Genomic DNA, 14038 nt, shown 5'->3' on the forward strand with positions numbered 1-14038 from the left:
ATTGTCTTCAGCATTTTTTTTTTTTTTTTTTTTCACAAAATGATCTTTGAAAAATAGGGATCGTGTTATAATCGGAGTCGTCTTATGTTCGGGCCAATACGGTAATTTAGTGCTTGTCGCTTCTGTTGCATTCCAGTGTCTGTGTCATTTCACACACAATGTCTTTGTCTGTGTTCTCTACTTTTCAGAGGTCTGAGGTTCCCAGTAGCACCTGGCGTGAGTTGGACGGTCTGAAGCGCCTTGTGAATGAGAACCTGATGACCCTTGATGCTATCATTACAGATGGGAGCAGACAGGTCACCAAGTGGAAAACAAACAACTCGCTCTTTGAACATCACACCACTACTGCCCTCTCCAAGGGGAGGAGGAGAAGGAAAGTTCATGATGTTACTGATTGCACCTTCAAGTGTCTGGCTGAAAGAAACAGCTCATGAGCCGATAATTGCAACAGTTTAAACTCTATGTATTTATATGTAGTATAATTTGTGAAACACAATTCTTCAGATACTTGTAGATTTGTTTTCTCCACTGAGACTCCTTTAATGAGTCCATTTATGACTACAAAGAGCATATGTTCATACAGTTCACTGAAACCTCTTTATTACAGATCATGTTGAGTCTGATCATGTCAAGTTAAGGTTAATTTAACATCTTGGAAGGCAGACAGACTTAGAATATGACTTTCCTCTGTTCCCTCTTTGGTTTTGTATTTTGTATTCAATTAACACTTTTCAAAGATGCAACCAAGAAATGCTGCCATCGTGTGGTGAAACATGAGAACCGAGAGACCAGACCAGGAGTCAGAGTTTCCTGATTCAATTCAATTCAGCTTTATTTATATACCACAAGGTACAACAGTGATTTGAAGCCACTTTAACAGACAGAAACATTGAATAAAGAAGCAATGTATGATCGCAAAGTACACTTTAATTAGTATTTACTCATAAATGTCTAAAGGTGCCGATGCATAAAAGGATTATAATCACACAAAAAAAAGTAATTGACAATAGACAGCAAAGAAACTTAAAAGTCTTGAAATAATCATTTAGTGAACTGCCTCAAACAGATGCAATGAGAACATTTACAAATCAAATTTTAAATCTTGTAGATATTGCTGTGTTACATTTGATTTTGTGGTTTTACTTCCTCTTCAGACTGCTCCTCCTCTTTGGTTTCTATTTGTTTTTTTATCTCAGTCTCGGGTAAAACGGTGACTCCAGAACGGCCTCCTTCTCCTTCAATGTTTCCAAACCTTGGACCAGAGAGTCGAACATCTTCTGCCATGAATCCATCACTGAGCTCCACAGCGCCGCTCTGGCTCGGATGAATTTTGACACTTGAGTCTCGCTGCCTTTGGCCAGATTCTTGCTGGTTTTGTAGATCATGAAGACGTCCATACCCAGGAAGAGAGCGTTAAGTGTGATGAAACCAGCTCGGGCTGTTTTGGTTACAGCAACAGAGGTTTTGGCTGCTGCCTGACCGAGATCAGGGATATCTGAGGCCACTCTGGGAATGCTACTAAGAGCTTTCCCCTCCTGAGCCAAAACTCTACCAGCACCTGCTGCAGCCTGCTCACTTTTTAAAACATTAATAGCACAGGCAGTATCAACCACCACATCAATGCCCATCCCACCAGCACCAACCTCAGAGTTGACTTCCACATTCATTTCTCCCGTGTTAGCTGTCACTTCAGAGTCTGTCAGACATTTTGCTTCATCCACACAATCCTGGATCCTCTGCACATCCTCCATGAAGTTCTGGAAGGAGTTATTGGCTTTTTTCTCTTGAGTTTTGTTCACTCCCATTTCAGTGGCAGTGGTCACGATGCTGTTGACGCCGCTGGTGATTCCCAGTCCAACCCCGGCCAGAGTCAGAGACAGGGACACTCCGGCAGTGAAAGGTATCAACGCCAAGCCAACGATGGACAGAACGCCACCGACCGCCCCCACTGAACTACCGGCCACAGTGGAAATCCTCGCTCCCTTGTTCATCCTGTCCAGCTTAACGGCGGTGTCCTCCAGATCCTTCAGGAATGTCAGCATTCTGGGCTGTCGGTTCTTAAACTCAGTGACAAAGTGTTCAGCTGATACCTGTTTGAATAGGAATGCCATCCGGAAGTGTGGATCGTTCCTGAGAGGAGAAACGAGAGAACAAAGAAACACTGAATAGACTCAGGATACGTTTACATGACAGCTGCAGGGGAACGTGTGTGAAGCTGGCTCAGGGAAGCACTGGAGAGAGGTCAGGGGGAACACCTGCCGTGATTCTTCATTGATTAACTCTCTTCCAGTCACTCACAGTAGTGACTGGGGCTCAATAGGAGGCTCTCCAGTGAAGGAGAGGAGGAGTCTTCACTGTCTGGAGGGAGGGATGAAAAGGCCAATAAACCAATTAAAGGTTGAAACCCTGATGAACCATCTGTGCCAGAGAACTCACAATCAGAGAGAGAGAGACTTTAGTTTCCTAATGATTTGCCGAATGGTGAAGACAAAGGAAGAAAGTCACCTGATCTCAGCCAGCTGGTTAATGTGATCGAGCATCCTCTGGATGTCTTCTTCAGGTAAACGAGCACTCAGGTCGACCACCGTCTCTCCAACCGTTTCCAGGTCAAAGTCACTAAAGCAGCTGAGAGGAACGAAGTCAAGTTTGAGTTGAAAACTAAAGCAAAGTAAAGTAAGTGTGAAAATTACGGACATTTGAATCATGTCTTCAGTGAAATTTACTTTGATGTGGGTATCAATACTTTCGGTTTTGTATATGGATCTGTGATCGATTACCTTTTCCCAAACTTCTCACAGATGTTGCTGATGGTCTGGATGTATTTTTCCAGCTGGTGCGCCAGGACCTCCACATTCTGAAGCCTCGGGAGGAAAAACGGATCCATGTCTATCTTGAAGTCCAACACCAGAGGACAGATTGCATTCGCAGCCAAGACCACGACCTGAAAGTGATTCAGCGTGACGTCTCTGGGCAGATGGAGCAGCTTATTCTCTGTGAAGACCTCCAGTGAGGTGGAAGCTAGTTTCTCCACAGCCTCCAGGAAGGAGCTGATCTCTTTTAGAACCTGCAGGACGTCCTTCAGCAGCTCGGTCAGCTCGCCCTCCAGCTCTGTACGCTGTCTGTCTACAAAAGAACTGTTGAATGTCTTCTTCATGTACTGCTGAAAGGCCTTTCCTTTGTTCTCAGACTGGGTCACGTCTCTGAGATTTGGCTCTAGTTTCTCAGCTCTGTCTTTGATGTCCTTCAGCATTTCCACCTCAGTCTCCCTGAACTGCTTCCACTTAGAAGACATCTCACAGAATGTCCTCACAGTGTGGATGTATGTGAGGGTGTCTTTAGTGTACTCCAACAGTGCCACCTGCAGGTCTTCACTGAAACAGAAGAGGTTGAGAACATGTTGCCTGTCAGTTCAGAAGAAATACAAAATGCAGCCTCTTCAATGTGAACTTAGGCAAGTTGAGGTGAAAATGTAAAACTTTGTATTTCTGGTATCTTTTTAAACATCAGTGCTCGGAGTTACTAAAATGCAACGTCTATGTGGAAGAGGATGAACCCTTTTCTGAAACGCTGCTCCTGGGACTCCACACCACGGCCATAGTAATAAGTTGTTCTGCACATGCTCAGTCGATAAACAATGAGAATGTTTTCCTCCAGAGTCTCATGATTCTCAGTCCAGATTATAGTGGTCCTGGTCTTGGTGCCAGTCCAGAATCTCTTGGACTTCGTAGTTTTAGGGTTGAAAGTCATTTTAATAACAATCCAACTTGGTGGTCTGTCCATATGAATGTCTGTGTTCTCCATTGTTAATGCTTCAAGTGTATTGTTGTCTGCAGGGTGTGTGCAATACCAGATAGAATAATACAATGGTTTCATCACAAAAACAAACAGCCGCATCAACTAGTGGATCTCCATGAAAACTACATCATTTCCAGCATTATTGCCATTTCTGTGGCAACAGATTATTAAAGCATTGCCAAAAGGTGAAAGTTTTCTTCAATGAAAAATATGATGCATTTTCCCTTGAAATGCTGTGTAAACGAAGCCTTGAATTTCAAGTTTGGGGGATGATTAAGTTGCAGCTATGGTTTTTTTTTTTTAAATCAATGCAGTGCCCCCTGAAGTATGAAAACAAACGTGTGTGCATGGTTTATCTACACTGCGGGGACCTAAATTTATTAAAAATGTCTTCTTTATGGAGAAGTGGAGAGTCCAGCCCTTCTCGAGAGGCGGACTTCAACGCCCACGTGGGCAGCGACAGTGAGACCTGGAAGGTGGGTGATTGGATCGCACGGCCTCCCCGATCTGAACCCAAGTGGTGTTTTGTTGTTGGACTTCTGTACTAGCCACAGTTTGTCCATAACAAAAAAAGTGTTTCAGACAGCGAGACGGTGCCAGAAGAAGTTGTGACATGTTCTATGATATGATGCTCCATTTTTCAGTAAAGGAGAAGGACTGAACAATCGTTTTTCTCTCTCTCTCTCTCTCGCTCACTTGCTCGCTAGCTCTCAGTCAGTCTCACCTCGTGTCAGTCAGTCAGAGCTGTGCGCTGTGTTTTCGTTTTTTTCCTTGGGTCCACAAAGAGGTGGTCTGCGGTCTGGATGTGGACTGCAGTCCGCCTACTGCGAACCCTGGATCTACACCAAGGGTGTCAAACACATGGGCCAAAACCAACTCACAAAAAACACCAACAAATTGAAGAAATTTGCTTTTGAGAAATATTTTTTGTTAGTTTTTTTTTTTTTTTTGGTCAAGGCAATTTATTGATTAATGAGAGGGTTCAGTTCAATTTGATGTCCCAGTATCCATCCATCCATCCCATCCCATCCATCTCCAAACACTTATTCGGGATCGGGTTGCGGGGGGAGCAGTCTCAGCAGAGATGCCCAGACTTCCTGTCCCCAGACACTTCCTCCAGCTCTTCATGGAGGATCCCAAGGCGTTCCCAGGCCAGCCATGAGACTCGTCTCTCTAGCTTATCCTAGGTCTTCCCTGGGGTCTCCTCCCGGTGGAACATGTCCAGAACCCCTCCCCAGGGAGGCGTCCAGGAGGTGTCCTTAACAGATGCCCAAGCCACCTCAGCTCTGCAAAGCTACAGGGCCGCGGCCCGGAAACTTACAGCAAGGATCCTATTTTTCCTCACTCCAGAGCCCTGCCGCTTCAATCTAAACACAAGCAAGTGGGATGCCAGAAGGAAAGTAGATACGTGTTCCAAACAGGGATGTCGAGGTATACCGGTATTGACGATAATCGTGGTATTAAAAAATAAAATTTCAATATTGTGTTCAAAATGCACACATGATAATATCGCATAGAGGATCTAGTGCCACTTGAAACGTGTTGAAGTGTATTTTCAAAATCCACTCCTGTTCTTCCGCCCTGCTTCGTCTCCCTCCTGCAGCCCCCCTCCCCCTCCCCCTCCCCTCACCTATAAACACAGCAGGAGCAGCAGTAGCTGGCATGGCTCCGAGCTAGCGTGGCTCCCAGTTAGCGAGCGTCACGAGTGAACTAAGCATGTCGGCGGCGGCTGACAACGACAGCGAGACACTCTATTCTAACCCGAAAAAAGTGAAGTCAGTGGTGTGGGAGTTTTTTGGGTTCCTAAAAGTGGAGGTGGACAAGTTTGACGACACGCCAATATGCAAGAAATGCCGAGCTAAAGTATCTGCGAAAGGGGGTAACACTATGGATCCTCTGTTAATCACTTCATCAGATTTTAATTAGTTGAGTGTAACTACACTTTTTGTATGCAGTTGTACAGTTGCTGTTCTCATATTGTTTCAACACCTCATTTGACAGATGTTCTGAATGTAATTCATCTGGGAAAAGAGAGAAAACAAAAATAAAATTAAAGATGAATCTGAATGTTTGTACCATTATTAGTTAAATTTTTGCTGATATCATGATAATATCGTTATCGGGACATTTTTTGCCCATGATAATCATGAAGAGAAAATTTGATATGGTGACAGCCCAAGTTCCAAAATCTGTGATTTCAAAATAAAATGTGTCGTGTGTTTGCCTTAACATTGTGTTTTTTAATTCTTCTGGTGGAATATATAACAAATAACATGATCTAATGCACTAAAAAAATGAACGATGTTGTACTTAGTCATTGTAGGAAAGTCAAACGATGCAAAAATTGCACAAAACAAAGCTCTATGACCAGAGTGACTGCGTTGCCGGATTGGGCGGGTTTCTGCACAATCAAGGTTCTTTTGAACCCGACAAGTGGGTTGATGAAATGTTTATGTGTTTGTGACATGTTTTTTTTAATTATTAGTATTATGCGAATACATTTTTTACAGTTTTAACATGCATTTTCTACAGAGATGGAGATTTGGGCTTCTTTTTATTGTTGAGACGATTTTAACATTATGTTTGGGACACATCAGATCTGGCAACCTCCTTCAGCAGACAGCAGAAGCACTGAGGCAGTGTGAGCGACAGAACTGCAGTAATTCCATACTAGAGGTGGACCAGACACGCACGGGCATCCAGTGTGAGCCCGGCTAATTTGGTTTTGAGCTTTCCAACATGGCATCAAAGAAGCATGCAAAAAATTTGCGTTGCGTAACCCACATTACAAAATGACATCATGGTGTAAATAGATTATTAGAAAATGTGTTTTAAAATGTATAAATTCATGTGAAAAGTTCAAAAATATGTGTATAGAATTATTTAGGACGTTTTAAAAATTGTTGTAGCAGTCTTTGTGTTTATTAATTAAGAATTGTCAGACAAAAAATTGTGACTTGCCCCTTTAAGAGTTGCCGTGCACCTCTTCCAGCCAAAGCTCAGTGCATGGAGCTGAAAGCTGGAGAAGAAGCTGATAGCAGCCAGTTAAGAAAGGGAAGACAAGTATGCGAAGAAAGACACGTGAAGGGATATTCACGGGGTCTGTGATTCGTGAGAACCTAAGATTGTGAACCTCAGGGGTTTTGGTCAGGTTTTGCCCACATGGCTTAATACAAGCCAAACTAAGGACAAGGATCTTGCCCATGACATGCAGGGGGAGTGGGCACACTGGACAATAGAGTAGGAGAGCCTATAGATATATGTCTGTTGACATCTGCTGGTCAGAATTTGAAACAGTTTTTTTTTGTTGTACAGAGCCTGAGTGGCCATGGGTGACCTGATGTGGTGGGGGGGTGGGCTTGGCCAAAAGATTGTCACTTGTGGTGGGGAGTCATGTCTTTCCCATGTATTTTTTTTTCTTCTCTGGAGGATGATGATGGTGTTACTGCTGGAGCCATTCTTTCCTGCCCAACCCACTCATTACGATTCATCCATCACAAATATGGACAGTCATTAGTTTCAGCTTCCTCTGTATGGTGGCTGGGAACTCCCTTACGCTGTGTTTCCACCGAACGCAACTGTAGCACTCTTATGGATGAGTATAAAAGTAGAGCTACTGGACCAGATCTAGGCTCTCAGAGTGGAACAACAGTACAGAAAGCGACCAAAGACCAGACACTTCAAGTTCAAAAGCTGCCAATTTCTAAAACAATTTAAACAAGGCAACACAACAACTGCAAGGAAATAATAACATATACCATGCAGGGATTTAAAGAAATAAATGAAAATTGATTTAAAGAAAATCAAATCTACTCTCTCGGTTCAGTTTTTTGACCTGAATTATCTAACCTGTTAGTTTGATTTGATTGGTCAAACTAATACCTACTTTAGGTAAACAGGGTTTTCCTATTTTAGTTTCTTTATCTTTGAGTTAACTCTTTTTCTTTTTCTGCAGGTAAAATACTGTCTCAGATCAACCATGAATTATACTATAAGACTATTGGTTGCTGTTTTTCCCGTTGTACTCCTGCTGTAGATAGCGGATATTTTCCAAACTACTTTAAAAACACACTATGAATTGCTTCCCATCGGGTCATAAAGATCATTTTAGCCAGTATTTAAAAAAATGTATCTCATTCAGATCGCCAACCCTAGCTTTAAGGCGGAGTCAACAACATCGTTCACTGGCGGCCATCTTAGGACAGTGGACCACTCTGGGGCGCTCTGTGTAAGCTAAGGGAAGGTGACTGATTTACACTAACTAAAAAATACTCAACTCATTGAATTATTGACGGCTTTACAGACTGTTTGATTTATCACTTATGTTATGTTGCTATGATTCAGACTAAATGTTAAAATCACAACTTTTTGTTTTGCATGCAGATAAACATCTACATGTCTAACAAACCAAGTTGTTTGAAAATCGATCGAAAATTGAGCAATCAATTTGTATTTCAAAGTTGACGCTCCATTGACATTAATGTAATGAGTGAGTCAGCGGCCCTGTACCAAGATGGCCGCCATGTGACAACGTTAGTCCCCATTGGGTTACAGCGCGCAGAGCCATCTGGTGTTTGGTGAATTGTGATATATACACATTATGATATTTTGCAGTATAATTCATGGTTGATCTGAGACAGTATTTTACCTGCAGAAAAAGAAAAAGAGTTAACTCAAAGATAAAGAAACTAAAATAGGAAAACCCTGTTTACCTAAAGTAGGTATTAGTTTGACCAATCAAATCAAACTAACAGGTTAGATAATTCAGGTCAAAAAACTGAACCGAGAGAGTAGATTTGATTTTCTTTAAATCAATTTTCATTTATTTCTTTAAATCCCTGCATGGTATATGTTATTATTTCCTTGCAGTTGTTGTGTTGCCTTGTTTAAATTGTTTTAGAAATTGGCAGCTTTTGAACTTGAAGTGTCTGGTCTTTGGTCGCTTTCTGTACTGTTGTTCCACTCTGAGAGCCTAGATCTGGTCCAGTAGCTCTACTTTTATACTCATCCATAAGAGTGCTACAGTTGCGTTCGGTGGAAACACAGCCTAAGGGAGTTCCCAGCCACCCTACAGAGGAAGCTGAAACTAATGACTGTCCATATTTGTGATGGATGAATCGTAATGAGTGGGTTGGGCAGGAAAGAATGGCTCCAGCAGTAACACCATCATCATCCTCCAGAGAAGAAAAAAAAAATACATGGGAAAGACATGACTCCCCACCACAAGTGACAATCTTTTGGCCAAGCCCACCCCCCCACCACATCAGGTCACCCATGGCCACTCAGGCTCTGTACAACAAAAAAAAACTGTTTCAAATTCTGACCAGCAGATGTCAACAGACATGAGGATGCATCTGTGACTACATTTTTTTACAGATTTGAGCATTAGTATTTATAGAATTAAGTGTCTTTTACCAAAATATATAAACACCTATTAACGTCATGTCGTGTAGAATACCAGCAGTATATTGCAGCGAAGACTGTAGATACTTACCCCCAAATTTCACCAGATCCGAAAGCGCTGCGCCGCGTTCTTGAAATGTACTGTGCAGCACTTAGAATCAATCAAATCAAATCAAATCAAACTTTATTTGTGTAGCACTTTTTCAAGATAATAAAAACAACGCAAAGTACTGAACAATAAAAACAGTAATAAAAACAAAAGAATGAAAATCGCACCATCAATAAGTACACCACACCACACACACACACACACACACACACACACACACGCACACACAAACAGACATACACCCGATTTTTTTGCCCGTAGCAAAGCAGAGGAGACATGGCATGGCACTAAGCATCGTGGGAAAGCACAACCAGTGGGGCCGCCCACGCCAGGAGAAGGCGAAGGTCATTAATACTGGGGCCCCGGCGCTCGACCGCCGACCCCGTCAGACAAGAGAACTCATTCTCTTCTATGAGACAAATTCCAAATCCACCGGACGCAAAAGCGCTGCGCCGCGTCCCAGAAGCACCGGTGCGCGCCATTGTGCTGGTAATTCGCTTCAGTTCCATTTCCTGCGTCGCCGCTTCTAAACCTTGTAAATTCACCGTCGTTGAGAAAGCACCAGACAGGAAGTTACACCGGAACTTTCAAAATAAAACATTGCACGACCTCACGGACATAAACTTTTTCCTATATGCTGTTATTTCGCCGCCTCGGGAGGCAGGGGAATCAGGTCAACAGGGTCCCAGACAGTAGCACACGCGGAAATTACCGGGTTTTTTTTATATAGAATAAACCATACAAAAGTAAGTACTGGATGAAGAAAAGTACTGATTTGAGATCAAAACTTTAATCATGTAGCCTACTCATCCTTGCCAGAAGTGCTAAATCACAGAGCAATGTGGCTGGACGAGCAGAGTGACCTTGGAGAAGCGAAATGAGGTGTGTTTTTTTTTTTTTTTTCTGTTTATATCATGTGTTGTTATATGTGTGATATTGAGAGCACGAGAGCCTCTCCGAGGAGCGGCCCTCCCCCTCCGGACGGCGCGGCGCTGCGCTCCTGGTGTGCGTTAACTTTAGGAGGAAGACGCTGGTGCTCCGCGGTGCAGCGCAGCGCTTTCACGTCTGGTGGAATTTGGGGGGTCAGGACTCAGATGATAGAACTTTACAGTTGAACAGAATGACTTTTATTAAAGAACTCAATCATTGCACAGAGTGGCTCCGTCAGCCACAGCACCCTTCTCACTCAAGTTGTCAATTCACAAAACCCACTGGAGCAACACAATAATAACTGAACAAAAACAGATAATGATGAAACCAAGTGAAATGCACAACAGGAAAGACAAAAATACAAAGCCCCAAAAAATTGAAGCCCTGGAACAATGTTCCATAATGGCCATACTTACATGAGGCTGAATTCCTGTTTGATTCCACTTTAAACTTAATTCCACCTCAAAATGACCTTATAAACACCTAATTCAAAGTGGTCACTTTGTCATTTCAAAGCGGTATTAATGTAAACTCGACAAGTAAACCTTGATTTCTGAGGGCGGCCCGCAGCAAGCGCCACACACTTTGAGGGCCTTAGAAAAAATCGATATAATGAAAAGAGCAGATGGGCGAAGGTACGAAAATGCAGAACTTTTAAAAGCATCAAAGTTAATCAAGAAAGAAAACACAAGAAGTGGAGTTTGTTTACTTTCAACCGACGTAACTACATCTTTTCTGGCTACTGTCCAATCAGAACCCTCCACAACCCCAAGAGTTAAAGCTGAATTAAGTGTTTCCCATGTAAACGCAAAGGAGAATATTTCAATTTCAAAAAAAAAAAAAAAACACCACGTAATGTTGAGACTAAATTTGCAATGGATAAAGAATGCTTGAAACCTCTAGGTCTCAGCGCAGATTCTTTTTTTCTATTAAAGAAGATGATCAGACAGCGAAGAAGGCCTATACCAATAATAAAATCAAAATACAGGACGCCCCGGGTCCCCGCCCTGCGATTACTGATCTCAGACAGAAACCCAGGCGAAATGGTGCTTACCGGTTACATTCAAGGGATTTTATTCCCTGTGTTTGCCCAGTTTGGGAGGGGTGCTTTCCCCCACCTCTTTCTTGGATTTTATGACCAGGGCAGACAAATACCAAACCTCCTTCCCAGTTCACTGTGGCACTGATAATGGCTTGTCTTATCATGACAGGCCGTTCCACAAGTTGAGATGTTTAGACTTCTTCCTCCCTTAAAGCACTTAGGCAGCAATAAATGTAGTGTCCGTTAATCCTCTGACCGGATCTTCTCCAAGGCTGTGGTTTAACATAGTTTATGGCTCACTCAAAGGTTAAACTAAAATGACCTTTCAAACATGCAGTTACAAAGTACAAAAACAGAGCGATAAAATCACAGCTCAGTCACACAAATGGAACAGAAATATACAACAGTAACCAAGGCCAATGCCTTTGACCCTCTCACCCCAAACCGCTGCTACAATATGTCATGTTGGTAATTTTCTCTTTAAATCAAGAGGAAATTTGAACAGTAAGAGCAAAACCAAAGTTAAACTTTGATGTTGAATAAATAATAAAATGCTACCTGTTGGCAGACATGGTCTGTCTTGAGCTCTTTGTTTATTCTCTTTTCCAAGAACGAAGAAATCAAAGTGAAGGTTTCCTGTGTGGATTTCTGTCTCCTGAATGTGCGGAGATGAAATGAATCCTCTGATTCTGGCTTAAATACTTTTGTGATCTTGCATTAATTTCCTGTTTTGACAGGTTTCAATACCCCCCCCCCCCCCACCACCACCCATTTGATGCAATCTTCATCCTTTGTCCTTCATCCAATCTCAGGAAGATGTTATCAAGAGTTTTATTCATTCCAGCTGAATCTGAGGACAAAACAATTCGTGTTTTACAACATTCCAGCTTGCTTTTGCGGCATAACAGCTTAATGAACCCAAGTCACCTCAGATGGTTATCAACAGAAGTGAAACTGAAAGAGCTTTGTATGGTAAAACTTTCGCAATCTACAAAATCCATAAATTCTCCACTCTTCTAGTCAAAATCATTAAAATCCACTCAGTTGATTCTTTTCACAATAAAACAAAAAATATCTATAGAGCATCAAAACACTTCAGGGAACCCCCCCCCCCAAAAAAAAAAAAAAAAAAAAGAGAGAGAGAGAGAGACGGGAGGATAGAATTTGAGGGAATCAGAGCGATCCTGGCCAACAACAATATAGAACATAAAATTTTATGCAGAGGATGTATTACCTTTCCTGCTGAACTCTCAAACCTCTATCTCCCAGACAATCAAGCTTATTGACAAATTCTCATTAGTATCTGACTATCGTATTATCGGCACTACAAGGCTCACTGGGTTAATAGGCGCACAGTCAATTAATGGCTTTTATTAAAAAAAAATTCATACATGAGGCGCACCACTTTTTAAGGCGCATAGGATGTATAGAATAGTGTGAGAGAAATACATATTGGCAGTCTAGGTGGTTCCATTCTCGGTTGAAATGTGTGAGTAAAGTGACATATCAGAGCCAGTTTGACTGAGGATCGCTCCTCTTCACGGATATGCAGCTCTGAGCGCGGCCACGACTGGTCGAACTCGCTCGGTCACCGGGGTTCAGCCATCTGCCGTCTCCTGAGTGAAGCGCCCCACCGACAGCTCAGCTGCAGCCGGCGTCCCGGCGGGCGGGCTGCCGGCCGTTCTCGGAGTCGCAGCGTGTAGGCTGCCGCCCGGTGTCCAGCCGCTTCCCACGTCGGCTGGCTGTGCAGCTGCACGCCGTGCTCCACGGTTGGGAGAATGGAGAATGTGCCTGAAGCTTTGTGTGCTGCTCTGTATAAACTAGCTAGCTTAGCAGCTTAGCAAGCAGGGGTTGTTTCCTCATGTGATCGGGGTGATTATCGTAATTGCCGCAAAAAAGGCACATCCGAATTATAAGGCGCTCTGTTGGATTTTGAGAAAGTTACAGGCTTTTACGTGCGCCTTATAGTGCGTAAAATACGGTGTTCTATCAACTGGTCAAAGACTACAGCCAAGCCTATAAACTGTGAGGTTCAAAATATACCCAATGCTACAATACAGTCTGGAAACATGAGATATTTTGGTATAAGCATTTCCCCCAGGATATCAGAACTTTCAAAATGTTTAGTTGTTGAAATCAATAGAAGATGACCTCTTACGGTGGAGACGCTTACCTGTATCTCTTATGAGGAGGGTTGCCACCATTAAAATGATGATTTTACCTAAAGTTAATTGTCTGTTTCTAATGATACCAACCAAACCATCCTCCTGTTGGTTTAAATCCCTGCACTTATATCCAAATTTCTCTGGAAAAATAAACCATCACATTAAGGACTTTACAACAGACTAAAGACAGAGGTGGACTAGACTTGCCTAACTTCAGTAATTACTTCATAGCCAGCAAGCTGCAATATAACTCCAAATGGCTTAAACCTAACAATCTAGATGAGCCATGGCTGGATGTAGAGCAGCATTATGTGAGGATCTAGTCATCTCTGACCTGCCATTCATCAGTTCCACTATCAAATCCCATCGGTGTTTTAAAAGTATTAGCATCAGTTCCTCTTTATGGCTTGGTGGGACTTTCTAAAGCTAACCAAATCTTCTCTGATCCCGTGTAAACTCACACCCATCTGGAACAACCCGGACATCCTGCAAAACAAAAAGATGATAAACTTCACTCAGTGGAGAAATAAAGGAATTAGACAGTTAGAACATATTGAAAACGGCAATTTCTATCGCTTAATACTTTCACTTTAC

At 42.6% G+C, this 14038-nt stretch overlaps 1 protein-coding gene across 1 annotated transcript; it reads right to left on the reverse strand.

The window, feature by feature from the left end:
- Window positions 1–814: 814 nt before the first annotated feature.
- LOC115387040 (apolipoprotein L2-like) lies at window positions 815–12393 on the reverse strand. The gene is made up of 4 exons (XM_030089568.1): window positions 11838–12393; window positions 2778–3371; window positions 2506–2625; window positions 815–2130 (listed from the first exon to the last, which is right to left on the reverse strand). The coding sequence occupies exons 1-4, from the start codon at window positions 11849–11851 to the stop codon at window positions 1188–1190; spliced, it is 1671 nt and encodes a 556-aa protein (XP_029945428.1). The 5' UTR covers window positions 11852–12393; the 3' UTR covers window positions 815–1187.
- Window positions 12394–14038: the final 1645 nt, after the last annotated feature.

Source organism: Salarias fasciatus, chromosome 4, assembly GCF_902148845.1.
Source record: "Salarias fasciatus chromosome 4, fSalaFa1.1, whole genome shotgun sequence".
Classification (NCBI taxonomy): Eukaryota; Metazoa; Chordata; class Actinopteri; order Blenniiformes; family Blenniidae; genus Salarias; species Salarias fasciatus.

Bases quoted from the DNA above. Each gene is read 5' to 3' on its own strand.
- LOC115387040 (XM_030089568.1), bottom strand. The intron at 2,626-2,777 runs GTAATCGATCAC...CGTTCCTCTCAG, and splicing joins TGTGAGAAGTTTGGGAAAAG to CTGCTTTAGTGACTTTGACC. The intron at 2,131-2,505 runs GTGACTTTCTTC...TTCTCCTCTCAG, and splicing joins AACCAGCTGGCTGAGATCAG to GAACGATCCACACTTCCGGA.